Raw genomic sequence first — 25,855 nt, 5'->3', positions numbered from 1 at the left:
GGCGGCGGCGGCGGCGCAGGCGAGTGCGGGGCGAGGGATAGAAACGGCTGCCCGGGGAGCCCGAGCCCCGCGTGCCCCGTGCCCGCCCCGGCGGCTCTGCCCGTGCTCTCTGCCGAGCGGAAGCGTGGCTCGCTCCCTCCCTCTCTCTCCTTTCCTCCCTCCCTCTCTCCCGTCTTCCCCCCTTCTCTCTTCTCCTTCTCCCTCTCCCTCTCTTCTCCCTTTCCTCTCCCGTCCCCTCCCCTCCCCCTGCCCCTCCTCCCTCTCTCTCTTCCTTTCTCCTCCCTCTCTCCCTCCCTTTGTCCTCTCTCCCTCCTATTCTCCTTCCCTCCCTCATTCCTTTTCTCTTCTCCCTTACTCCTTCTCTCTCTGCTTTCGTCCCTCCTCCCTCTCCTCCCTCCCAGCTTTGCCGAGGCACAGCCCAGCACCTCACTGGGTGGCTATTCCGGTCTCTTTCCATTCCAGTGTTCCCATCATCAACCTGAGTGACTGCAGGTACGAGAGCGGTAAGTGCCAGGCGCTGCCGGGCATCCCTTCGGAACAGATCCACCGGCACAGGCGCTGCAGGTGCCCGCTTCTCCGGGGACGCTGGATTCCCCATGCCCAGCCGTTTTGGGATTTATTGGTTGCAAGCGGCTTGGGCCCCAGTGAATAACATGGAGCTTTTCCCACTTTGGGTTGAGGAACCCTGGGGTGTGGAGAGCTGGAAAATGACGCCTGCCAAAATGGGAGAGGAGGGCTCTGGTCGGGGCAGCAGTGGGGCAGGACCAGTGCCCACTCTTGGGGACACGACGACGGGAGAGTCCTCCTTGAGACACAACTGGTGAAGGACAGGTGGGAGCGGCACCTGGAACCCTTTCCTGTCCATCTCCAGCGATGCACTCCAGGAGCTGATCCACTCTCGCTCTTCTTCGCTGTCATGAACTGTATCCTAAAGAAACAGATCGCTGCTGTGGGATGGCTGATAGAAGCCAATTTGCTAACGACAATTCTAAACACACTGTGTTCGGTTTTGGGCCCCTCACTACAAGAAAGACCTTGAGGTCCTGGAGCGCATCCAGAGAAGAGCGACCAAAGTGGTGAATGGGCTGGAGAACAAGGGTTAAGAGGAGCGGCTGAGGGACATGGGGTTGTTTAGCCTGGAGAAGAGGAGGCTGAGGGGAGTCCTTATTGCTCTCTATGATTACCTAAAAGGAGGTTGCAGAGAGGTGGGTGTTGGTCTCTTCTCCCAAGTGACAGAGGACAGGACAAGAGGGAGTGGCCCTTAAGCGGCGTCAGGGGAAGTTTAGATTGGACATTAGGAAAAATTTCTTTATGGAAAGGGTTCTCAGGCCCTGGCAGAGGCTGCCCAGGGAGGTGGTGGAGTCACCATCCCTGGAGGGGTTTAAAAGATGGGTAGGTGAGGTGCTTGGGAGTGTGGCTCAGTAGTAGACAGGTACGGCTGGACTTGATGATATCTAAGATCTTTTCCAAGCTAATGACTGAATGATTTGCAGTGCTGAAGGCCACAGCTCAGCTGTGCAAGGGACCTGGGTTTGCGTGGAGGGACAGGTGCTGTGTGTCGCCCAGGACAGTTTGGTGCTGGAGGAAGATTGGGGTCCGCAGCAGGAGCGGGTGTGGCAGCGTAAGGCTCTACAAGGATCCAAACCCTTTGTCTCAGGATGCGTTTCCCTCCATCACATTCCCTGCCACGTGAGAGGCCAAATGCACAACTGGCACCACAGGAATCATCCCAGGAGCAACCTCCTGCTCCAGAGTTCGCGGTAGAGCTGTGTCTGCCTGTGGGATGTCAGACCCACAGTGGGTTCAAGCCTGCTGTAGCTCTGGGGTGCTCTAGGTGAGAGGATTTAGGGGCCGATTGCTGCACAGCAGAGGCTGGAGGGAGTTTAGCCAGGTAAAGCTCATGTTTGTGAGCCTCCTGAAGGGTCTCGCTGGTACCTTGCATCTCTGAATTGCAGCCTGGAGAGGCTTGTTCTGCACTCCGTCCCTTTGGGGATCTAACAGCCCCTGGTACCTGTATCCTCTGCCCAGCCCCTTATTGTCTGCTTGCCTTGGCACAGTGCGGCGGGCAGCACAGAGCTGTGGGCTGAAAGAGGCAGGAGAAAATGAGGAGTGGACAGTGTATTGGACGGACAACTCGGTCTCTCTGGAGCGCGTCATGGAAATGAAGCGGTTCCAGGTAAATACCCCCCTGTAACAGCTGCCCAGTGGGAAGGTGTCACACCCCAAGGGAGACAGAATAGGACTCAGAACTGTATTTAAACATTTAGTTTATGACCTATACTGTTACAATTCTAAGTCAAGAATATTAAGCTTAAGTCTAACCAATATTCGCATCCTATAAGGATTTGTGAGGGACCATATGACCTGTACAGAGTTCGGTGATAAAGTCTTTAAATGTTTCCCCAAAGAAGTTGCTGCCGGTGAAATTTCTATAAACGCTCTGGTGTTCAGTGTTTGTAGATTGTTGATGTTGGTGGATGATCTCAGAGCAGCTGAGAGGGAGCTCCGATTAAGCCTCGCTCCTCTCATTCTCTTATAGTCCATTCTGGAGTGATAACATCTCGGGTACCGGTCAGCCCATCTCCTTTCCTTTGGTCAGTGGCGCCCGATGGTAAGGGACGCAGTGGATTGCTTAATCCCCACCAATGTGTAGGAATCCAGAAAATGCAGGGTCATAGATCAGGATGTTTCCATTACAAAAACTCATAGTCTAAATCACCCAAGTGCAACATATGTAGCTTTCTTTTCACCAATTTTATTAATGCTTTTGTTTTGACGATCACCTCTGCGTCTTTGTTCTGAAATCTATGGTGTAAATCTGATAAGGGAGGGGATGACCAGGTGCGGGTTTAGTCATCCTGATAGGCAAATGAGTGGCAGAGACAGAATGGCTCATTCTCCCCTACTCATCCTCGAGGCACAGGTGGGCTTTGATATGGACGCTGATGTGGAGTGGTGAGCAGACCTCCGTCTGGCCCCTCTCCACCCCGCGGCTCAGAAAGACGGCAGCTCTTCAGCAGCTTCCAGAGGGGGAGGGATATGTCAGAAGGGCCCAGGAGGGCAGGTGGGATGGGGCCAACAGTGGGACGACACATTGCAGAATGAAACAGAAGTGTCCAAAACAGCGCCCGTACCCCCTCCTCTGCCTCCGTTCCAGTGGGCGCAGGTTCACAAGCCTCTGCTTCCCTTGTGTCTCTTGTACGGTGCCATTGGCAACGCTTGGAGTGTGAACTGGAAAGCCGCCAGCGCCTTTAACATAGCGTGAAATAGACGGCTCTTGATGACAAGCGTCTCCCTTCCTGAAGTTGTGGTATTCCAGGGAGGGAGAGCTGCAGGGCTGAGACAGATGAATGAGCAGATAAATCACACTGCCGACATTCAGAGAAAGCGCTTGCAGCATAATCTTGTCCCTCAGCAGAAGTTCAAGGCAACCGCAGGGCCAGCTCCCTGTTCTGTGCGCCGGTTTCTCCGCACGCAGGTTTTCCTCAGGTCTCGAGGAGGATCCCTGCTGTTCCATTGCTGATCCTGTATTTATCTGTACCTCTTGCAGAAAATCAACCATTTCCCTGGGATGATCGAGATCTGCCGTAAGGACTTGTTGGCTCGCAACCTTAACCGCATGCTCAGGCTCTTCCCCACGGAGTACAATATCTTTCCGCGTACTTGGTGCCTGCCAGCTGAGTGAGTGATACAAGCAACGCAGCTGAGAACAAGGGGATGCAGTTGGGAGTTGGGAAGCGCTCTGCCGGGCAGCCGGGGCTGGGAAGGGGTGACCTCTCTGAGGTCTCCTCCCTTGGCCTGGGCCTTTGTAACCCTCCCTGGGACAGAGCGGGACGCTGAGGCACGGCTCTGGTTTCACGCAGCTTTCATTCCTATCCAATCAAGTTAGCCTGTGGAACAGCATCCCTGCGATGTGTGCCTTGCTGCTGAGCAGGCTGCGTGCCCGAGGGCTAAATCTGGGGGAAGCCAAAGGGCAGTGAGTGCATAGGAAGCGCAACTCTGGTCTGGTGGAAGGTCTCTGCAGTGCAGGGGGAGAGGAGAGGCAGCAGCAGGGCACGCTTCCTTTTCCCACTGCGGGGTCGATGCCATCGCTTGCCCAGGCGTGGGATACAAGGTGGTTCCCCCCATCCCCCAGCCGCGATGCCGTCCTCACAGCCCCCTGTACCCCTGCGGCAGTGGAGCACCCGGTGACACAGGGCAATGGTAGAGAGAGGAAGGCTGTGCTAATCCCTGAACGGTGAGATGTAAACCATGACTGGGCTTTGGGGTGGAAGAACCAGGCTCCTCTGGTCACACACAGCTTGCTGCCATTTGCTAATGGTGCCTCATGGCCAGCCAGGCTGTTGCTATATGCCCTCTCGATCTTCCCATTTCTGGAGAAGACAGACCTACTGCCCTCGTCTCACTTTCTAGGCTGCATTTCCTGGACTCAGATTGCTCTTGGCCCCGTTTTGGGGAATTTGTCCTATTTGCCTCCCTCTTTCTGTAAACGTGGTGCCCAGAGAGACACGGTGCTTCTCCATACACAGCAACAGGACGGATTGGCATATGGGCTTGATCCTCAAAGCACTGTACTCCCATCAGAGCTGCTCCTGAAGATCAGCCATGGGATGTGAGAAGCAAGCTCAGATCATGAGCCTCTGTGCCTGGCTTAGAACACTCTAGCCATGGCCTCCTCCCTGCTGATGATGAGCTGGGATAAAAGGGGATGTGGAGACTTGTGGTGCATCCACCTTTGTAACCAGGGCTTGTTTATTTTCTCCTGCTGTCTGTGGCAGCAGAGCCAAATCTCACTGCTCCTGCATGCACAGTGCTTCCCTTGGACCTCACATATAGATGGACATGTGTGCGAGTAAAAGGCGGAAATGGGATGGCTTTGTCCAGTCACGCCAGGACCAGTCTGTCACTGGTGTAGATCAGGAACAGGGGTCCTGTTCCTCTGCTGCCGGAGTCTGGTCTGTACCGGCCCGCAGCGCCACAGGTCAAGCACCTACCTGTGATGAGAGTTCAAGGGCTGGCTTGGCATCATGTAACGATCACCCCCTCCTTGCACAGCTACGGAGATTTCCTGGCCTACAGACGCACCAGAAAAAGCAGAACATTCATCTGCAAGCCAGACAGCGGCTGCCAGGGGAGAGGCATCTTCATCACACGTAACACGGAGGAGATCAAATACGGGGAGCGGATGATCTGCCAGCAGTACATCTCCAAGGTAATGGGACAGCCTGGAAACACTGGGGGAGGATCACAGCCTCCTGGCTCTTCCAGCATCGTACATCCTCCTCCTGCCCCTTTGCCCTAAGTCTTTCTGCATCTGCCAGGAGCACCCCGCCAGCCGTGGTGCAGCAGGGGCACAGCGAGAGCTTGCCCTTCTCCTGGCCACTGAGCTGCTATGGAGCAGTGCAGACGGAGCAGCCACCTTGCAACGTTTCTTTGTCTCATGCTCACTCCTGCCTTTTTTCCTCACAGCCTTTCCTCATTGATGGCTTCAAATTTGACATGCGGGTCTACGTGCTGGTCACGTCTTGTGACCCACTAAGGATCTTTGTCTACAAGGAGGGTCTGGCCCGGTTTGCTACCATGAGGTACATCGATCCCAGGAGCAGAAACCTGGTAAAAAAAGGGAACTTTCCAAAACACATATATAGTACGTGCAGGTTTTAGCCCCTAATTTGTCCTAGCGGCATTCCAGACCTTGGAAAGGCAGAGGTTCCTGGGTTTCACAGGACCCAGCTTTCTTCTTTAGCCTCCTCCCTCTGTACCTCCTCTTCACAGGAGGTGTTTCAGGAGTTTATGGAGTTGATCTACTCCCAGGCCCCACGTTTGGGCGGTTTACTGGCATGATCACGTAATCATGCAGTTGTTTCCCTTGGAAGGAACATGGGGAGGTCTCAAATCCAACCTTCTGCTCAAAACTGAGTCAACTGGACTTCAGTAAAGCCTTTGACACAGTTTCTCACAGCATTCTGCTTCAGAAACTGTCAGCCTCTGGCCTGGACAGGCGCACACTCTCCTGGGTTGAAAACTGGTTGGATGGCCCAGAGAGTGGTGGTCAATGGAGTTAACTCCAGCTGGAGGGCAGTCACAAGTGGGGTTCCTCAGGGCTCAGTACTGGGTCCAACCCTGTTCAATGTCTTTATCAATGACCTGGATGAAGGCATTGATTGCACCCTCAGCAAGTTTGCGGATGACACTAAGCTGGGTAGAAGCGTGGATCTGCTGGAGGGTAGGGAGGCTCTGCAAAGGGATCTGAACAGGCTGGACCGCTGGGCTGAGGCCAATGGCATGAGGTTCAACAAGGCCAAATGCCGGGTCCTGCACTTGGGGCACAACAACCCTGTGCAGCGCTACAGACTGGGGGAAGAGTGGCTGGAGAGCTGCACGGAAGAGAAGGACCTGGGGGTGCTGGTTGACAGCCGACTGAACATGAGCCAGCAGTGTGCCCAGGGGGCCAAGAAGGCCAACGGCATCTTGGCTTGGATCAGAAATGGGGTCACCAGCAGGTCCAGGGAGGTTATTCTCCCTCTGTACTCGGCACTGGTGAGACCGCACCTCGAATACTGTGTTCAGTTCTGGACCCCTCACCACAAGAAGGATGTTGAGGCTCTGGAGCGTGTCCAGAGAAGAGCAACGAAGCTGGTGAGGGGCTGGAGAACAAGTCTGACGAGGAGCAGCTGAGAGAGCTGGGGTTGTTTAGCCTGGAGAAGACGAGGCTGAGGGGAGACCTTATTGCTTTCTACAACTACCTGAAAGGAGGTTGTGGAGAGGAGGGAGCTGGGCTCTTCTCCCAAGTGACAGAGGACAGGACAAGAGGGAATGGCCTGAAGCTCCGTCAGGGGAGGTTCAGGCTGGATATCAGAAAAAAATTCTTCACAGTAAGAGTCATTGGGTACTGGAACAGCTGCCCAGGGAGGTGGTCGAGTCGCCTTCCCTGGAGGTGTTTAAGGAACGGGTGGATGAAGTGCTGAGGGACATGGTTTAGGGAGTGTTAGGAATGGTTGGACTCGATGATCCAATGGGTCCTTTCCAACCTGGTGATTCTGTGATTCTGTGAAATCCCCGTTGTCCAGAGCTGCACGTGTACGTGCCCTCTTGCTTTGGTCTCTTGCTTTGGGTGAACAAAGGGAGAGGAAGAATCTGCAGGAATTTGGCTGCAGCTCCTGTCCTGGCATCCCTCGCTTACGGTGAGGTCATGGCTGGAGTGACATTGGGTGAGCTGACTCCTGTGCTGTCCCCCAGAGACAAGGACTGAGCAGGGAGAGGGCAGAGCTCTGTTAGCTCCAACTTAGGGTTAGAGAGGAAATCACCAGCATGATTGACTCCTTGCTGCAAGTCACTACTCCAGAAGTGAAAGATAAGGGGGTGAAGCCGATGGCTCAATGAGCGCTTGTGGGGCTGTGTCCAGTTGTGCTCTGTGGTTAAGGGTAAATGGAAGTCTCCTGCGGTTCCTCTCCCAGGGCGATATCTGCATGCATTTGACCAATTATGCTATCAACAAACACAATGAAAACTTCATCCAGGACGACATGACGGGCAGCAAGAGGTATGGCCTTGGCCAGGTACCACAATGCCTGGTGCACATCCTGCAGGAAAGCTGCAATCGGGACACTGGTTTACTTCCATTTTTCTTGGGGCACACGAGGTATCACAGGTCAGCTCTTACCATCTCCTGTCCTCCACACAGGAAACTGTCCACCTTGAATGCCTGGATGAAGGATAATAGCTACAACACAACAAAACTCTGGGAAGACATTGACGACATCATCATAAAGACTCTTATTTCAGCTCACCCTGTTGTGAAGCACAACTACCAGAGCTGCTTTCCGAACCACACCACCATCTGTGCCTGCTTTGAGATACTGGGCTTCGATATTTTGCTAGACAGACAGTTGAAGCCGTGGCTGCTAGAGGTGAGCATGGGGTCTCCTGCTGTGTTGGAGCAACTCTGGAAGCAGCAGATAGCTGAGAGGCTCCAGAACAAGGGGTTGGGAGATAAACAGAACTAATTTGATTAAAAAGGGCCACCTCATTCACGAAATTCAACGGGCGATGATGACAAGGAGCCAAACGACCTGCTGTAGATCAAGTGGGATCTAGGAGCCCATTCTCTCGGGGTGGTGGGCGCTAAACCCCAGGGCAGCACCAGCTGCTGCCTGTGGCCTCCTGCTCTCTGTTGCTCTCCTGGGGAAGACCATCCATGGAAGCATGTGGTGGGGCAGACGGAGGCAGTGAGCTGGCTGCTGGTGGCACTTCCTGGGAGCTGCCGGGCTGGATTAGCTGCTTGTTTTGGCAGGTGAACCACTCACCCAGCTTCACCACAGACTCTCGCCTAGACTGTGAGGTGAAGGATGCTCTTCTCTGTGACACCATCAACCTGATAAATGTGCATGCCTGTGACAAACGGAAGGTGCAGGAAGAGGACAAACAGCAGGCAAGGGAACGGCTCCTCCAGCCCCCTCGGACTCTCCGTGCCTCCAGGTATTCCTCTTCCCTGTAGTGCTGCAGGTCCCCAGTGAGAAAAGGTGGGGCACGGTGGATAAACCCACAGCTGGCCATCTCCAGATCAAAGCTCCCAGAGGCCATGGCACTATGTAGCCTATGAGGAGAGATCTTCCAAGCCATCTGCGTGGTACAAGGAAGAGCCAGAGCTGGTCTCTGGGCCCTAGGAGATCTGAGATGCCTGCTCCTCTGGGACCCGTACAGACTCATCCCCATCGCACTCTGCCTGCTTGTCACAGTGCTTACAGGCAGAGCCAGCATCCCTGGGCTAACGGGATGGACTGCAGCACTCTTCAGGGATTAAGGGCACCCAGGGGCACAGGGCCCTTCTCCAGAGCAGGGTTCTTTTCCCAGGACTGAAGGGGTTTTCCCCCTTCTCCGTCTGCACATCCTTCCATGAGGCCACATTAGATGAGCCTGCCGCCCCCGGGGTTTTACTGCCATACAGGGCAAGGCAGGGACTCCCTCCAGCTTCCATTTCAATTAGGGGACCCAAGAGAACTCTGGGCTGGAGAAGCTGAGTGTGTCTGCCCTGTGCATTCCCCTGCAGCCTCAGCAGCTCTGAGCTCCCCGCCAGCGAGGAAAGCTCCCAGTGATGTGCAGGGTGGCAGAAACACCTGGGATAAGGCACATTTTAACTGAACTTTCTCACACCTGGGTTAGTTGGGTGAAAAGGCTCTGGGGAAGAGGTCTGGAAACCTCACCAGACCTCTACAGGCATGTGGGTTGTGCTGGTTCCCTGCAGTGCTCCCATGTGAAACCGGCTCCCAAGTGCGGAAAGATGAGGGGAAAGCGCTCGCTGGCCCTTGTCCCTCAGCCAGGACAGTGCCCGGTGTCTCCCACCGCAGTTCCCTCCCTGTGTCTATGCTTTCTCCTGGTTTGCAGGCGCGAGTTGTTAGAGAGCAGCCAGGCTACCTGGCTGTCTCAGGCAGAGCAGTACGAGGACTCACACCTGGGCGGTTACCGGCGCATTTATCCAGCCTGCGGAACGGACAAGTATGAGCCATTTTTCAAGCAGAGTGGCTCCCTCTTCCAGGAAACAGTGTCATCCAGAGCACGAGAGGAGTGTGCCAGGTACACTGGTCCTGCAGAGAACTCCCTCCTCAGAGGGGCGGCACGGAGCTTGCTTGCTTCCCATCCCTTCCTGGGGGTGACTCTACTGCATCTCAGCTGTAAATAGGCTGGCAAGAGGTGGAAGGGAAGGCGGCTGCATGTGCCATGGCACCATAGCAAAGCCCCTTCTTTCCACATGTATCCTTGAGAGGAGATAGAATATCCCACTGATTTTGGATTCTGGAGGCACCGTGTCCTCCACCCTTCGGGCTGGCACAGCCTAACTCAAGGGCATTTCTTACAGTGCCGAAAGTCTCTCTTAAAAGCATTCCTGCCCATTTCTTGGCATGCTTCTGTTGTGGTTGAACTTACGACTGCAGTAAAATGTCCTCCAATTGAAGGCTTCAGGGTAGCCAAAAGGCCAAGATTCTTGTTCCATGGCAGGCTGCAACTGAAGGAAATTCGCCTGAAGGAAGAAAAATTTGAAGCTGTTACCAGGAAGAAGAAAATGTCGAGGAAAGACCTGCACGGAGAGTCAGCTGGAGACGAATCCCAGATCCATAACAAAACCAAAGCTCCTACAAGCCGCCTCACCAGGCTGTGGGACAGAAAGGTACTGCGCCTTGTCAGGGTGGTCCGTGGGGCTCTCAAAGGCTCCTGCAGCTCTGGGAGCAGTGCTGGGCTGTGACTGTGTCCCAGGGAACAGAACTGCAAGGCCAGGCTCCCTCCACGAAGCACAGAGAAGCAGCAGCTTGGGCCAGGAGGAGCTTGCAAGCACCAATGTTTTCCCTTCCCTGTTGTGGCTCCCACCAGGATCTTCGTCCCACTCCACCCTGAAGTCTGTCGTTCTCCTCAGGGCTTGGAACAGTCTGAGACTTTGTCTCTCTCGCGCATCACTGGGGCTTCAACATTGCTGTAACTCAGACCTTTCTTTCCTAACACACAGCTCATACAGCACGACTCCATGCAGCCCCAGGACATTGTGGAACACGAGGAGAAGAAAAGAATAGATGCTCTTCTGAGGCGTGAGAACCTTATCAGGCACCTGGGCATCGCAGACCAGCTCTCCCGGCTGCTCCCCACAACCAGCAGACCAGCTGACACCCGGAGACCCTACGCCATTATCCCCAGCAGCCAGGTACCTGCAGATACCCCCGATCTGTCCTGCGCGGCCAACACAAGAGGTGGCTGTTCACCAAGGAACGAGAAGAGGATCATGGGCTTGGAGCATCTCTGGTGTGGCTCCATTAAATGAGATCCAGAGTAGTGCCTGGGGCCGTGGGCTTCCATGCCACCTGTGTCCCTCTCCGGCGGGCACGCTGCGTTGAGCCCCAGCACCCTCTGCCCCACAATCTCCCTCTGCACACTGTTCCAAAAAACAGAGCCCAGCGATGTTGCCTTGTGGACACTGCTGCCCTCAGCACGAAGCTCAGTGGGAGCTGCTGCTTCAGGGCAGCACCGCCGATCTCCTGGCCAGGTGAAAATTCCTGCCTAGGCTGGGAGTGCTGTCGTGCTAGGGGCACGGTAAAGGAGCACATGGGGACTGAAGGACAGTGTAGGAATGTCAGGAAAAAAAAAAAAAACAACCAAAAGGGTTTAGGTGAATCCTGCCCTGCAAACACTACCTCTCCCAGAACACCCTGTCCTCTCCATCACGCCATTCCCCATGCAGGGAAGATGTGTTACTGCCCGACGCTGCACAGGGCTCAGCCCTCGGTCCGGGGCTCCCTCTTCTGTCATCCGTGCTCCACAAGAGCGTGTAAACCCTCAGCCTTACTGCTGCTGCGTCCCAGGCTGTCCTGAGGTGCGCAACTGGAAAAAGCGGGGATTCACTGGGGACTGCACCAGGGGGACCGGATTTGGACCCATAGTTAAAGGAGATATGCATGGCTGTCTCAAACTGAGCCTTGGCTACCACACCGATTCTCAAACCAGAGGAGGAGGAAGCCTGCAATCCTTTCTTGGGGCTCCCTTGGGCTGTTCTGGCGTACTGACGGTGCCCGTCATCCACTGGGCCAGGAACGGCTGATTTTGGACCTGCAATTAATGGAAAATCTCACAAGTCCATTGCCTCTTCCATTGGCACCATGTGTCTCCAGAAGGGCCTCCTCTTTCTGGTTGGAAGGGTGACACACCTCATAAGGAGGCTGCACCAGAGCCGAAGGAATTATTCAGGACCTAGAAGTCCTCCTTATAGGAAATTTGGAACAGTCCACTTGATTTAACAAAAGAAGTGTCAAAAGAATTTGATCTTTTGAGTTGACTAGGGAAGACTTTTCCTTCCCATATCTTTCCAAGGCCTCCAGAGCTAAGCGGTGGCTGCTTTCTTTCCTTGCAGCTGCAGTTTCTCTGGGATGCACTCGGGGGCCGAGACACCCACCACTTAGTGATGCTCACTCCCATCTCGCTACTGGGAGCCCCAGTCCGGCCTTCGGGAGAGCAGTTTGGATGCAGCCCCAGTGTCAACGCCGTGCCACCAGCCAGCCTGGGCGCGGATCCTGCTGCCGTGGGCACTCTCTGTGTTCAAGGCCAGAGCATCCGTTGCCACGAGCGGCAGAAGGTGCAGCAGGGCCTCCAGGCACAGGTCAGGCGCTGGCTGTGGAACCAGGAGGCAGGGCCAGCAGCGGTTACCCAGCCCCACGCTGAACCCATGGAGCTGCTCAAGAGAGACAAGGGTGAAAAGTGTGAGTACCATTGCCTGCCTTTGGCTCCAAGTGTCCACATCGTGGAAGCTCCTCAGAGATCTGGAGCAGATGCTGGGAGCTGAGGATGCTCCTGGTGTGGGAGGAGATCACAGAATCACCAGGTTGGAAGGGACCCATTGGGTCATGGAATCCAACCATTCCTAACACTCCCTAAACCATGCCCCTCAGCACCTCATCCACCCGTCCCTTAAACACCTCCAGGGATGGTGACCCTCCCCCTCCCTGGGCAGCTGTTCCAGTGCCCAATGACCCTTTCCGTGAAAACTTTTTTCCTGATGTCCAGCCTGAACCTCCCCTGGCGCAGCTTGAGGCCATTCCCCCTTGTCCTATCCCCTGAGATGATGGGCTGGAAGGACCTCAGCGTCCCTGGGGTGCCTGGAACCTGCAGAGGGGATGCTGTGCTGTTCTCTGGGAACTGGTGGCCACTGGAGTCTCTGCCTGAGGCCGGTAGCATCCCATTTGCAGGGGCAGGGAAGAAAGTGGATAGGTTTCCCAGGGCCAAGGGCTGATGTGCTGGGATGGGGGAGCGCGAGAAGTCTGGCAGTACTGCAGCGCCGCAGCTGGGACAGTCACAGGGGTGTTGTCTGTGGGCAGCACAGAGGGGACATCTGGTGAGGCAGTAGGGCCCTCTGCCCCTCAGCTCACTCCACGCCATGTCCTGCTGCCCCCCCCCCCACCCCCGAGCACCCCATGCTCCCACCACCCACCCCAGCCGGAGGGGCAGAGGGGGCTGTGCAGGGCGTCACAGGGCCAAGCGCCAGCACGCAGGGCAGCTGACCCATGGCACGGCCGCTGTCTGCCTGTGCTCTCCCAGGGGAAGCCGTCTGTCCGTCCATCCGCACCAGCAGCTGTCCCCCGGTGTCCCCAGCCAGCGCAGAGGAGGCCGCAGGCAACGGCACCCGCACCCCGGCCACGCTCCCAGAGCTCCGGGGGGCTTCCCACGAGCCGCTCACACGTTCCTCGTGCCGTGCGGGCGCCTCGCACGTGTGCAGCGTGGAAAGCACAGGTACGGGGGCAGAGGGGAGGCTCCCGGGGTGCTGGAGCGGAGGGCTGTCCCGGCTGGACCCGAGGCCGGTTCTCGGTGCCCTTGGCACGGGTCCCGCTGCTGCCTCACCCCCGGCGGCAGCAGCCGAACCCCCGCTCCCTCCCGCCACCGTCACTGCCAGCCCTTCGTCCCCCGTGCCGGGCATCCCTGGGGCTGCATCCCCCGTGCCGGTCTCTCCCGGGGCTGGGCATCGCCCCCGGGGCTGCTGTCTCCCACAGCCGGGAATCCCCGGTGCCGGGCATCGCCCCCGAGACGGTGCTGGGCTCTCCCCAGTGCCGATCATCCCCACCCCCGCCGGTGCCAGTCCCCCCCCGGTGCCGGCCCCGCCCCGGCGATGGCGGCGCTGCTGCGGAGGAGGCTGCGGGCGCTCGTGTCCGTGGCGCCTCATCGGGCGCTGACGGGGCGGCCCGAGGACCCGGAGCCGCGGCCGGACAAGGCGGAGAGGTGCGGTGCGGCGGGCCCGGTGCCGGTGCCGGTGCCGTTGCGGGGCCCTCACGGCTCTCTCCCCGCAGGGCGCGGCGGGAGCGGCGGGATCTGGGCGCGGGGCGCGGCGCCCCGGGGCGCGCCCTGACCTGGCAGGCGATGGAGCAGATGCGGTGAGCAACGGGGCGGGCGGGGTCGCGCCCGGGGACCGCTCGGCCGGTGACCGTGCCGTTTCCCACAGGTTCCTGCGACAGGAGCTGCCCGAGGAGTGGCCGCCGGAGCGCCTGGCGCGGGGCTTCGGGGTGAGCCCCGAGGTGGTGCGGCGGGTGCTGCGGGGACGGGGTTGCCCCCCGCTGCGCCGCCGGCAGCGCCAGGACCAGCGGGTGCGGAGCGCGGCGGGATGGGCTCCAGGATGGGCGGAGTCCGGCCGCGAGGTGCGTGCCCCGGACGGGTCGCTGTTGTACCGGGTACCGGGACCCGGCCCGCAATAAAGGAACGGACTGGCCCCGCCTCCTCCCGCGCTGCTTCCGCCATGGGCTCCGAGGCAGCCAGGCTGCTCGAGGCGGCGGCCTTCGCGGCCGGGAAGCACCGCGGACAGCGGCGGAAGGACCCTGAGGGCACCCCCTACATCAACCACCCCCTCGGTGCGCGGCGCCGCCACCCGCCCCGGGACCCCAAGCACTGCCCCGGGACCCCGTCCTGTCCTGGGACACCGAGCACCGCCCCGGGACCCCGTCCTGCTCTGGGACCCCGAGCACCGCCCTTGGCCCCCATCCTGCCCCGGGACCCCAAGCACCGCCCCGGGACCCCGTCCTGCCCCGCGACCCCGTCCTGCCCCGGGACACCGAGCACCACCCCCGGGAGCCCATGCTGCCCAGGACCCCTCCTGCCCCAGGGGCTCCGACCACCCCCGGGACTCCATTTCATGCCCTAAACACCAGGTGCCTCCGGGACTGAGCCCCCGGCATACCTTCCTGCCCCGGGACCCCGCTTGCCCCTAAGAGAGATCCCCGGGACGCCTCCTGCAGCACTGCCTGCCCCTGGGACCCCCAACCTCAGAGCGTCGCTGCCCCCAAGATAGAGCCCCATGGGCCCCCGCCTGCCTCAAAACACTGCCCGCCCCCGGGATGGAGACCCCGGGACCCCCTCACCTCCTGTCCTGGAACACTGCCTACCACTGGAACCCCCACCTCGGCCCCCTCTCCTGCCCCACATCCGTGCTGCCCAGCTGAGGACAGAGCACCCCAAGCCCCAAGTTTGTGCTGCCCTGCCCTCATCTGCACAGCCTCCCCCCCGCCAGTGCCTTTCCTTTCCTGCCTTCCCGGCCCAAGGTCTCCACCACCCAGGAGGTGCCTGTGGGGTCCCACTAGCCCCATCACTAGCCCCATCACTGCCCTCCCAGGACAGACCCGGAGTCCTGTTTCTGCCGTGCTCCCCCTGTGCCCCTTCCCCACTCCTCTGCTCTGCCTCACAGGCGTAGCCAGGATCCTGGCGCAGGAGGCTGGTGTGACTGACATCGTGGTGCTGCAGGTAACTGCCTGCCAGCCTCCAGCCCCAGCATCCCCTAGCCCCGCTCTCTAGCATTCCCCCATCCTGCTCCCCCTGGCCCCAGCATCCCTGAGCCCCACTTCCCATCAATCCCTCAGTCCCTGCTCCCCAGGAGCCCCCAGACTTGGCATCCCTGAGCGCCGCTTGTCCCTGTTCCCATTCCCCACCAACCCTCCAGTCCCTGCTTCCCACCAGCCACCAGCACTGGCATCCCTGAGCCCCACTTGTACGCATTCTCCACCAACCCCCCAGTCCCTGCTCTCCACCAGCCCGCAGCCCTGGCACCCCTGAGCCCCACTTCCCATCAGTCCCACTTACCCCCATCCTCCACCAACCCCCCAGTCCTGCTCCCTGCCAGCCTCCAGCCCCTGTGCCCCCCAGCTCTGGTCTCTGCCGTCTCCCACTGCTCCTGCCGCGCTCTCCCTACCCAGGCCGCCCTCCTGCACGACACGGTGGAGGACACGGACACAACCCTGCCCGAGCTGGAGGAGCGGTTTGGGGCAGCGGTGCGGAGCGTGGTGGCGGAGGTGACTGAGGACAAGGCGCTGCCGCGGGCTGAGCGCAAGCGGCTCCAGGTGGAGCAGGCGCCAGGCTGCAGCCCTCAGGCCAAGCTGGTGAAGCTGGCAGACATGCTGGACAACTTGCGGGATCTGAACCGCTGCACCCCGCAAGGTACAGCCCGCACCAGGGCCAGGGCACCAGCTCCATGGCCTCAGCACTGCAGTGAGGTCAAGAGCACTGGCACCGTGGCCTGGGCACCGTCACTGTGGTGAGGGTGAGGGCACCAGCATAGCAGCATTGGTGCCACAGCCAGGGCACTGGCTCTGCAGTGAGATCACCAGCTCCATGGCCTGGGCACTGGCACCATGGCCTGAGCACTGGCACAGGAGAACCATGACCAGGCCACCGGCTCCGTGGTCCAGGCGCTGGCACCATGCCCAGGGCACCGGCACAGCAGCACTGGTGCCACAGTGAGAGCACTGGCACTGGCTCTGCAGTGAGGTCACCAGCTCCATGGCCTGGGCACTGGCTCCATGGCAAGGGCACCGGCACCAAGGCGAGGGCACCAGTTCCACCGCCAAGGCACCAGCTCCGTAGCCTGGGCTCTGGCCCCTTCCCGGGGCTGCTCCCGCAGGCCCCCCAGGTCCTGGCGCAGCGCTGCGGGGTGGCTGGGGCCCGGCCTGGCTGCGGGGGTGTCGCTGTGCCTGGTGGGTGCCGGTGGGATCCTGGTGCAGGGGGCGTCCTGCGGGTGCAGTGTCTGCTGCCGGTGGTGCCGGTGAGGCTGCAGGTGGCACGGGGGTGTCCGGTGGGCGCTGTCTTTGCTGAATCCCCGTTTCCCCCCCTCCAGGGTGGTCGCAGCAACGCGTGCACGAGTATTTCCAGTGGGCGGCGCGGGTGGCGGCCGGGCTGCGCGGGACGAGCGCCCCGCTGGAGGCGGCGCTGCAGCGACTGTTCGAGGAGCGCGGCGTGGCCCTGTGACCGGCCCCAGCACCGCGCGGCCCCGGTTCAGGCAGCGCCGGCGGCCCCGGACACTTCCGGCGCGGGCAATAAACAAGTGCGCACCGAGCGTCCAGTGTTGCCGTGGCGGCGGGCGCTTCCGGCGCGCGGTTCGGGGCGGCCCCTCGGCCCTGCTCGGGGGTTCCGGACCGCGCCGCCATGGCCGCCGCTGGCAGCAGCGACGCGCCCGAGCCGCCAGACTTCGGCATCCTGAAGCGGCTGGCGAGGGACCAGCTCATCTACCTGCTGGAGCAGGTCCGGGCGGCGGGGGGGCCGGCACCGGAGGGCAAAGATCTGGTACCGGAGGGGAGGGAGCCAGTACCTGATGGGGATTCGGTACTGGAGGGCGGTATGGAGCTTGGTACCGGAGAAGGGAGGGCTCACTCAGCCCAAGAGGAGCTCGGTGCCTGAAGGGAAAGGGTCGGCCCGGGAGGGACGCAGTATCGGAGAGGAAGAGAGGTGCCCGGGAGGGTCCTGGTAGCAGGAGGAGCGAGGGGGAAAGGGGCTGCTGCCCCACGTGCCGCTGCCCGCAGCTCCCGGGGAAGAAGGACCTGTTCATCGAGGCCGACCTGATGAGCCCCCTGGACCGCATCGCCAGCGTCTCCATCCTGAAGGTGCGTGGGCTGGGCTGGGCGCTGCGGCTGCTGGTGCTGCCAGTGCTGCCTTACTGGTCCTGCCGGTGCTGCCTGTGCAGCCAATGCTGTGTTACTGGTGCTCCCCATGCTGCCAGTGCTGTGCTACTGTGCTCTCCATGCTGCCAGTGCTACCCATACTACCAGTATTGCTTTACTGGTGCTGCCAGCGCTGCCCATACTGCCAGTATTGTGTTACTGGTGCTGCCAGTGCTGCCCATACTGCCAGTGCTGTGTTACTGGTACTGCCAGCACTCCCCATGCTGCCAATGCTGCATTACTGGTGCTGCCAGTGCTCCCCACGCTGCCGGTGCTGCCAGCATTGCTGGTGCTCTCCGTGCTCCCCGTGCTCCCCACGCTGCCGGTGCTGCCCACTCACACACTGGCCTCTCCCTGCAGCAGCACGAGGTGGACAAGCTGTACAAGGTGGAGAGCCGGCCAGTCCTCAACACCAGTGACCAGTGAGTACCGCGCCACGGCAGTGCCAGGGCTGCCAGCCTGGCATGGGACCAGCCCCGTGTTACCCACCCCAGGCCAGGCCAGGGCAGTGGGGTGGGTGCCTCTTCCAGCTCTGGATTTGGCTCCGCTGGCCCGGATGGGTCCCAGGCATAGACAGAGGAAAGGAGGCTGAGAAGGCCTGGCACAAGCAGCCTCTGATTGTGCCGTCGCTCTGTGTCAGCAGGTTCTGCTTCCTCGTCCGGCCCCGGATCAAGACAATGAGGTATATTGCTGGTGAGTGCTAGCAGCAGGGGCCAGCTGATGAGCCGCTGGGAGACACTTCGGCCCTGCCATGCGGGCTGGGGTCCCTGCTCTGGGCCACCAGTGCTGAGTGGCCTTGAGAAGGGCTTTCAGCGAGTCCGCAGCCTCAGCAGGTGGGCACTCTACCCATGGTTAATCTCCCTGCCAGAGGTATTTTGGGTCCCACGTGCTGCTGCAGGACCCTGGCCTTCAGCAGCCATGAGGAGCTGTGCTGAATCAGAGGGGTGGCAGCCGTCGCCAACAGCCGTGCCTGTTTTTATCCGCAGATATTGTCAATGCTGACAAGATGTCGGGGAGGAGCAGGAAGTACAAGATTATCTTCAGCCCACAAAAGGTCAGTCCAACTGCACTCTGCTGCCAGTATTCCCTCACTCTGTCCCTGCCACCCTTCTGCATTCCACCTCTTCCACTGACACCAAAAGTGTTTCATTTCTAACCTAGAAATGTTCGATTAACACAAAATGCTGCGATGCCTGGGAATGAACTGTTCCCCTCCATCGCCAGACCTTGTCCACGCACTCGGAGCCTGGTCAAGCTCTGAGGAGCTCTCATTTTCTTCCAGTTTTATGCTTGCGAGATGGTGCTGGAGGAAGAGGGAGTCTTTGGTGGTGAGTGGAGCCACAGTGCTGCCCCTTCCCCAGGGCTGGGTCACTGGAGCTCTGATACCCACAGAATCCCAGTTGAATCCTGGTAGTGGGATCCCTATACTGGCAGGGATGGCAGGTTTTGTTGAGCCTAACTCCCTGCCTGCAAGCAGGCGTGCACGTACCACAGCCTCAGCACCTCTCCTCTGTCTCCTGGGAGGAGAGAAGGTCCTGCCCTGAATCCCTGGGGAAAAGCCCCTGCTCCCCACTGCCTCATTTGTGGGGCTGTTGTGATTTCTGAGGCTGTTTCTCCTGGGAGCTGGGTAACTGTCACCTTTCCTTGTCCCAAACTCAGATGTCACCTGCGATGAATGGTCCTTCTACCTGCTGCCCCTGGATGAGGACATCATCAGCATGGAGTTGCCTGAGTTCTTTCGCGACTACTTCTTGGTCAGTGCGATGCTGCTGCTGAGATGCAGCCCTACAGGGTGGCTGCCTTCCCCTCACTCACCTGCTGGGCTCTAGACAGAAAAGCTTTGTTCTGACATGTGATGTCCTGCTCCGTCCCCTCAGCCCTTGCCTGCTCTCCTGGGGTGGCTTTTGCTGGAGCAGCTGCTCCAATGAGCTGTGACACCCTCCCTCCTCCACATGCAGCCCCCTGTGCTGTCCCCTCCTCGGCTCCCTCGCGAGCTTTGGGGCACCCTGGCATGCCCGTTCCTCCTGGAAGCACCCAGCCCAGGGCCTGCTCCATGCCCAGATTGTCTCCAGCGCTTGGTAGAAGTTGTTTCCAGCCATCCTGCCCCAACTCACTCCTCAGCATCTCATTGTCCCTGCAGGAGGGAGATCACCGCTGGATCAACTCCATTTCTCGAGCCCTGCAGTTGCTGAACTCCCTGTATGGGCCTTTTGGCAAGGCCTACGGGATTGGCAGATGTGCCAAGGTATGGCCCACACTGGTAGAATTGACCAGCACACAGGGAAGCCTCTGGTCCCAAAAAGGCAAACGACTCGCAGGAAATCAAACCCTTTAGCTGTGTGGCGTCCGTGTTGCCATCGAGGTCGCACTGTGCTGCTGCCTCTTCCCAGGCGGCTCAGGGCTTGGCAGGTTTGCAGGACACCTGCATTCTTGAGTCTTGGGCATGGGGAGCTGCGTCTGCTGTGTGTTGGGGTGTCACAGAGCGTCCCATGCTCTGAAGTGGGTGGCGGTGGTGCCCAGCCCGAGCCAGCGAGCCCCAGGTCACTGTAGCCGGTTCTCCCTGTGGGATGGCCCGTGCCCAGCCCACCATGGCAATGTCGCATCAGGGGCCCTTGGTGGGAGCCTGGGCTGCCTCCCAGGTCCCTGCTATGCTCTTCCATCACAGATGAGCTACGAGCTGTGGCAGGACCTGGAGAAGGAGAGCGAGGGCGACAGCCAAGGCAGGAAGCCTGAAATTGGCAACGTCTTCCTCATGGACAGAGGTAGGCTGGACCGAAGCAGCGGCAGCCAAAGACCAGCCAAGGAGGAGCAGTTTGGACTGGCAGCTCAACCAGAGAAGGGCAGAGAGAGGCTTTGCTGGCTGCAGGGAGCAGCGAGAAGCTCAGGGTGGCTGAGGCTGGGCAGGGGAGGCAAGGAAGGGACACGGGTTCCTGTTGCAGACATGGACTACGTGACGACGCTGTGCTCTCAAGTGGTCTACGAGGGGCTGGTGGATGATACCTTCCGCATCAAGTGTGGTAGGTTGCTGGGGAAGGCAATGGGGTGGCACAGAGCTCTACAGAGTCTCTGGAGTTTGTGTCTGGCATCATTGTGCTGCAGCTGAGGCTGTTCCTCATGGGCACAATGCCAGTGTGAGGTACTGCTGGAGGCTGGGTGGACATCCCACATCTCAGCTGTCTTTTGCAGCAAGGCCAGCACGCAGGCATGTTGCTGTTGGCAGTGTAAAGCAGCTTTTGGTCCTTCTCCACAGGGAGCGTGGATTTTGGGCCAGAGGTCACCTCTTCTGACAAGAGCATTAAGGTGCTGCTCAATGCCCAGGACAAAGTGAGTCCTGCTTGTGTGCTGCAGGGGCAGTGAGTCCCCTATGCTCTGTGCCCATGTGCGCCAGGAGGAGACTGAGCCTGGCAATTTATCGCCTAAGCTTGAGCAGGAGGAGGCAGCTGGGCCTCAGAGTGCCAGCTGGGGTGGGTGGAAGTACAAAGACCTGAGATAAGTGGTCTGCAGGGACAGCTCGGCTCCTGTAGTCAGCAGAGTCCCTCTGTGCCCGGGTGCCTCATGCTGACCAGTTGGAATTTTGGGGCACCGACCTCCCCAGTGGGGATACCAGCTTGTCCCACTGGTGTCCAGCATCAGTTCCAGGTGCCACAGTACTGGGGACTGTGGCTGGCTGGGCCCTGTGCTGGCGCCAGGATGCTGACTACTGCTGTGCTCCCTGCAGGTATTCAACCAGATTCGGAACGAGCACTTCTCCAGCGTTTTTGGCTTCCTGAGCCTGAAGTCACGTAACCTGCAGGCGCAGTATGACGTGAGTATTGCCCCGATGTGCGGGACGCCCACAGTGCCATCCCTCTGCAGCCCAATCACCTCCCTGGACACTCTCTCTCACAGCGGCGCCGTGGCATGGACATCAAGCAGATGAAGAATTTTGTCTCCCAGGAACTGAAGGGATTAAAGCAAGAGCATCGCCTACTGAGCCTGCGTAGGAGCTTGGGCTGGGATAGTGGGGAGGAAGAGGCCCTCGGCCGCTGCAGCAGCTGCCTGGGCTCCCCAGGGATGCAGGGGGAGTTGAAGGTCCTTGCTCATCCCCAGGAGTGGCAGAGGCTGCAAGCAGTGGGTGGGACAGCAGGGGCTGTTGGTCCATGCGGATGTCTGTAGCGGAGATGGGTTAGGGACTCAGGCTCCTAAGTGCCCATCTCTCTTGGCTGTGCAGATATCGGTGCCTGCGAGTCCATCATGAAAAAGAAAACCAAGCAGGACTTCCAGGAAATGATCAAGGCTGAACACTGTGAGTGCTGTGTCCCACATCTGTTGCTTTTCCAGACCCAGTCCTCGCTCCCCTTCCTTCTGCTCTGACCCGCTTGCCCTGGGCCTGGGCAGCCCCATGCCTGGGTATACCCTGTGCAGCCACAGTCCTTCCTGATCCTTTGTGCTGGGTTGGGTCTTGAGGTCTTAAATAGGGCCCAGCGTCCCCCTCAGAGGGCTGATGTGTGGCCGGGTAGGCAGCCCAGCATTGCAAGCCTGCCTCATTCCCTGGGGCTCAGGGAGGGAGCTGAGCATGGCCTCCGTCTGGAGAGAGAGCCCTGGGGATGGGTGAAGTGAGGCTGCGTCTTCCCCCACCACAGCTCTGCTGGAAGGCTTCGACATCCGAGAGAGCACCAGCTTCATAGAGGAGCACATTGACCGGCAGGTGAGACCGCGCCGGAGTGACACAGGCTCAGCTGCGGCGTCCTGCTGCGGCGTTCACTGCAGGACTGTGGGACTCTCTGCGGGGTTGCAAGGCTCACTGTGGGGGCTCACTGTGGGGGCTCACTGCAGGGCTACAGGGGCTCACTGCAGGTCTCACTACAAGGCTACAGGGGCTCACTGCAAGGTTGCAGGGCTCACTCTGGGGCTCATTGCAGGGCTGCGGGGCTCACTGCGGGGCTGCATCTCTCACTGCGGGGCTCACTGTGGGGCTGCATCTCTCACTGTGGGCTGCATGGCTCACTGCGGGGGCTCGCTGCAGGGGCTCACTGCCTGCTCCCATACAGGTGTCCCCCATCGAGAGCTTGCGCCTGATGTGCCTCCTCTCCATCACGGAGAACGGTGAGGTGTCTGTCTGCGCTGGGCAGGGAAGGTTGGATCGGGGGCCCTCCAGCCTGGATGCAGAGCTCACCCTGCTGCTCCCCACAGGTCTCATCCCCAAAGATTACCGGTCCCTGAAAACCCAATACCTGCAGGTGAGTGTCCAGGGCTTGCAGCAGAGCAAGTGTTGTGTCAGACTTGGCACAAGGTGCTGGGAAACAGCATTCCCCAGGGATGCTTGGGCTGTCTCCACATCTCCCCAGGAGCCCTGAGCCCTGCCTGCCGCTGCCCTTTGCCTGCGGGGTTGCCCTAAGCAGCCCCCCCGTGGAGATAACACCCTCCCGCTTTTCCATGCCCACAGCCAGGGCTCTGTGCTGATCCACCTGTCTCCTTCCCCAGAGCTACGGGCCTGAGCACTTGTTGACCTTCCACAACCTCAAGCGCATCGGGCTGCTGACCGAGCAGTCGGCCGGAGAGACGCTGACCGCTGTGGAGAGCAGAGTCAGCAAGCTGGTGACAGACCGTGCTGCCGGTGAGAGCCAGCCCTCTGCCCCTGGGGAGCTGGGAGCACAGCCCTGCCCTGCTGGGAGCTGCTGCTCCAGAGCCGGATGGAAGCACGCAGCAAAAGTGGACACTGCGGGCACAGAGCTACGAGAAGGGTAGAGGTTTTGCCCATGGGAGCAGCAGGGCTGGCAGGAGCTGCTGCTGGTTCTCTTCTGGAGCCCGGAACTCTGTGCGTCCCTCTGCCCAGCTGTGACTAATCCTGAGGCTCTGAGCTGTTTCTTCTCATCTTGTTTTCCAGGAAAGATCACAGATGCATTTAATTCTTTGGCCAGAAAGAGCAATTTTCGAGCTATAAGCAAGAAGCTGGGGTTGGTATGTCCTTGTGGAGCTGCTGCTGTGCCCACGTGCCCGCTGGTGCCAGAGCAGCTCTGGTCACTCTGTGCAGGCTGGGCACCCTCAGAGACACATGCAGCACAGGGCCAGAGCTGCTGTGGCAGTTGGGGTGGCAGAGGGATACGAGGGAGCAGAGGGGTTCAAGAATGGCAGAGAGGTTCCAGAATGGTAAAGGGCTGTGGGAATGCCAAAGGGGTTCATGGGTGCCAGAGGGGTTTGGGAATGGCAAAGGGGCTCAGGGGTGGCAGAGGGGTTTGGGAAGGGCAAGGCGGTTCAGGGGTGGAAGAAAGATTCCAGAATGCCAGAGGGGCTCAGGAATTGCAGAGGAGTTTGGGGGTGCCAGAGGGAGTCAGGGGTGGCAGGAAGGTTCAAGAACGCTTGAGGGATTCTGGGATGCCAGAGGGGTTTGGGGGTGGCACAGGGGTTTGGGGATGGCAGACAGGTTCCAGGGATGATAGTTAGCTTTCATGGACAGCAGAGGGGTCTGGGGGCAGTGGAGGGGGCCAGGGGTGGTGGGGAGGCTTCGTTCCCATCCCTGACACTAGGATGCACAGCCTGCCTGGGCTGTGGGTTTGCTGACCCCGGGCTGGCACAGCAGGAGGTTGGGCAGAGGCTGCTCTGGGCGCCTGTCCCTTCTCACCACCTGCACCCTTGTGGGGCGAAGAGAAGCCTCGAGCAGGCTGGTCCTGTATTCCATGCGCCACACCTCCCTGCAGATCCCACAGGTGGACGGAGAGTACGACCTGAAAATGCCTCGGGACATGGCTTATGTTTTCAGCGGAGCCTACATCCCCCTGAGCTGCAAGATCATTGAGCATGTGAGCCTGCCTGGCGCTGCAGAGCACCCCGCTCGTCCCCCCGACCCTGGGAGTCTGTGGGGGTCCCTCTGCACACGGCTGGCAGTGCTCAGCTGCTGGTTTGTGCCTGCCTCCAGGCTCTGCCTGACCCCTTGCCCCATCCCTCAGGTGCTGGAGCGACGGAGCTGGTCGGGCCTGGAGGAGGTCGTGCGGCTGCTCAACAGCAATGAGTCTGTCATCTCAGGTACCGCCAGCAGCACCATGTGGGGCAAGTGGGCTGGCATGGGTGGGCTGAGGGCTGGTGGGATCCACAGCGCTCTGCCCCATCCAGACAGCACTGCAGAGGACAACCCTGCCTGGGAGGCTCAGCGCATGGTCCTCGCCGTCTTCCTGGGTGGCTGCACCTTCTCTGAAATCGCCGCACTCCGGTTCCTGGGGAAGGAGAGAGGTAGGAGCTGTAGCAGGGTGATACCTGCTGAGAGGTGGGCAGTGGGAGCTCTGGAGCTCCCAGGGTGCTGCCAGTGGCTGTGCTGGGAGCCAGTGGTGGCTAAAGCTGAAGGGGAAGGGACCAGTGGAGTTTGAGACCCCTCCAGGCTGGTGCTCCCAGGGAGCATTCCTAGGCTGAGAACTGGCTGGGAGCACTGACTGCCCCACGGTGCTGTGGGGCTGAGTCATAGAATTGTAGAATGGTTTGAGTTGGAAGGGGCCGTAAAGATACCCCTGCCATGGACAGGGACACCTACCACAAGAGTCCCACAGCTCTGCCCCACGGTGCTGTGGGGCTGAGTCCCACAGCTCTGCCTAATGGTTCTGCCTCATGGTGTTGTGGGGCTGTGTCCCGTGGCTCTCCCCCAGGGTTCAAGTTCATCTTCCTGACCACGGCCATCACCAACAGCGCCCGGATGATGGAGGCCATGATCGAGGCCAAGGCCTGAGGCTGCCAATAAACAGCTCCCTGTACCGCTCTGGCTCCGACTCCAGCTTTGGCTTAGGGGTCATAGAATCCTGGAATCTTGGAATGGTGTAGGTAGGAAGGGACCTCAAAGCCCATCAGGGTTCGGCAAGCCCCATCCAGCCTGGCCTAGAGCACCTCCAACACGATTTATTTGAAGATGATGGCTTAAATGGCCTTCATGGCACAGAAATGCTCCTATTGTTCAAGTGGTTGCCCTTTGCTCTTCCACCAGTCTCTTTTTAAGGCAAATGACTTCAGTTTGGCGAAAACAATCATGCTTTGAGGAACATGACCTGTGTCACCCGTTAAATGAGATGAAACGTGGAAAGATGGAATGGCTTGGGTTGGAAGGGACCTTTAATCCCATCCAGTCCCACCCCCTGCCTTGGGCAGGGACACTGGATCCTGTTGCTCCAAGCCCCATCCAACCTGGCCTTGAACACCTCCAGGGATGGGGCAGCCATGGCCTCCCTGGGCAACCTGGGCCAGGGCCTCCCCGCCCTCACGGTGAAGAATTTCTCCCTAATGTCTGATGTAAATCTTCCCCCTTCACTTTAAAGCCGTTCCCCGCGTAGTGCCGGGTGTCCCGGGACGGTGGGTCCTGCGGGAGAGGCGGGAGGACCGGGGTCCCCTGGGCCAATGGAGAGAGGGGCGTCCCCGGGTGACCCCTCCCACCCCGCGGCGAAGGAGGAGGGACATCC

General features: G+C 59.6%; 3 protein-coding genes across 10 annotated transcripts; all 3 read left to right on the top strand.

The window, feature by feature from the left end:
* The first annotated feature begins 308 nt into the window (after positions 1 to 308).
* Positions 309 to 13,700, top strand: TTLL13 (tubulin tyrosine ligase like 13). The gene is made up of 13 exons (XM_054077181.1): positions 309 to 503; positions 2,058 to 2,176; positions 3,551 to 3,681; positions 5,056 to 5,212; positions 5,470 to 5,613; positions 7,458 to 7,543; positions 7,685 to 7,910; positions 8,294 to 8,478; positions 9,385 to 9,573; positions 9,997 to 10,165; positions 10,499 to 10,690; positions 11,891 to 12,236; positions 13,072 to 13,700. Exons 2-13 carry the CDS (start codon positions 2,156 to 2,158, stop codon positions 13,698 to 13,700), a joined length of 2,475 nt encoding a protein of 824 aa, XP_053933156.1. The 5' UTR covers positions 309 to 503; positions 2,058 to 2,155.
* Positions 13,697 to 16,903, top strand: HDDC3 (HD domain containing 3). The gene is made up of 6 exons (XM_054077195.1): positions 13,697 to 13,746; positions 13,815 to 13,898; positions 13,967 to 14,369; positions 15,200 to 15,255; positions 15,705 to 15,945; positions 16,622 to 16,903. Exons 3-6 carry the CDS (start codon positions 14,126 to 14,128, stop codon positions 16,750 to 16,752), a joined length of 672 nt encoding a protein of 223 aa, XP_053933170.1. The 5' UTR covers positions 13,697 to 13,746; positions 13,815 to 13,898; positions 13,967 to 14,125; the 3' UTR covers positions 16,753 to 16,903.
* VPS33B (VPS33B late endosome and lysosome associated) lies at positions 16,808 to 25,274 on the top strand. 8 transcript variants are annotated; one of them, XM_054077187.1, is made up of 23 exons: positions 16,811 to 17,025; positions 17,304 to 17,384; positions 17,802 to 17,863; positions 18,082 to 18,134; positions 18,428 to 18,495; positions 18,724 to 18,769; positions 19,101 to 19,195; positions 19,582 to 19,686; positions 20,107 to 20,203; positions 20,381 to 20,458; positions 20,692 to 20,765; positions 21,160 to 21,246; positions 21,330 to 21,420; positions 21,652 to 21,726; positions 22,064 to 22,128; positions 22,472 to 22,526; positions 22,614 to 22,660; positions 22,905 to 23,037; positions 23,308 to 23,381; positions 24,119 to 24,220; positions 24,368 to 24,443; positions 24,531 to 24,647; positions 25,055 to 25,274. In XM_054077187.1, exons 1-23 carry the CDS (start codon positions 16,930 to 16,932, stop codon positions 25,132 to 25,134), a joined length of 1,857 nt encoding a protein of 618 aa, XP_053933162.1. In that variant the 5' UTR covers positions 16,811 to 16,929; the 3' UTR covers positions 25,135 to 25,274. The 8 variants fall into 8 exon arrangements, 7 of the variants coding, with proteins under 7 accessions (XP_053933158.1, XP_053933160.1, XP_053933159.1 ...); XM_054077189.1 differs by having other exon boundaries at positions 16,812 to 17,025; positions 17,805 to 17,863; positions 18,085 to 18,134; XM_054077188.1 differs by having other exon boundaries at positions 16,812 to 17,025; positions 18,085 to 18,134.
* Positions 25,275 to 25,855: the final 581 nt, after the last annotated feature.

Source organism: Cuculus canorus, chromosome 12 (genome assembly GCF_017976375.1).
Source record: "Cuculus canorus isolate bCucCan1 chromosome 12, bCucCan1.pri, whole genome shotgun sequence".
Taxonomy (NCBI): Eukaryota; Metazoa; Chordata; class Aves; order Cuculiformes; family Cuculidae; genus Cuculus; species Cuculus canorus.
The sequence above is the reverse complement of the archived record's forward strand: the minus strand, read 5'-3'. Positions and strand labels throughout refer to the sequence as shown.

Bases quoted from the DNA above. Each gene is read 5' to 3' on its own strand.
- TTLL13 (XM_054077181.1), top strand. From the start codon at position 2,156: ATGGAAATGAAGCGGTTCCAG. The intron at 9,574-9,996 runs GTACACTGGTCC...GTTCCATGGCAG, and splicing joins GCACGAGAGGAGTGTGCCAG to GCTGCAACTGAAGGAAATTC. The intron at 10,691-11,890 runs GTACCTGCAGAT...CTTTCCTTGCAG, and splicing joins CCATTATCCCCAGCAGCCAG to CTGCAGTTTCTCTGGGATGC.
- HDDC3 (XM_054077195.1), top strand. From the start codon at position 14,126: ATGGGCTCCAGGATGGGCGGAGTCCGGCCGCGAGGTGCGTGCCCCGGA. The intron at 14,370-15,199 runs GTGCGCGGCGCC...TCTGCCTCACAG, and splicing joins CTACATCAACCACCCCCTCG to GCGTAGCCAGGATCCTGGCG. The intron at 15,256-15,704 runs GTAACTGCCTGC...CTCCCTACCCAG, and splicing joins CTGACATCGTGGTGCTGCAG to GCCGCCCTCCTGCACGACAC.
- VPS33B (XM_054077183.1), top strand. From the start codon at position 16,930: ATGGCCGCCGCTGGCAGCAGCGACGCGCCCGAGCCGCCAGACTTCGGC. The intron at 21,247-21,329 runs GTGAGTATTGCC...TCTCTCTCACAG, and splicing joins ACCTGCAGGCGCAGTATGAC to CGGCGCCGTGGCATGGACAT. The intron at 22,661-22,904 runs GTGAGTGTCCAG...CTCCTTCCCCAG, and splicing joins TGAAAACCCAATACCTGCAG to AGCTACGGGCCTGAGCACTT.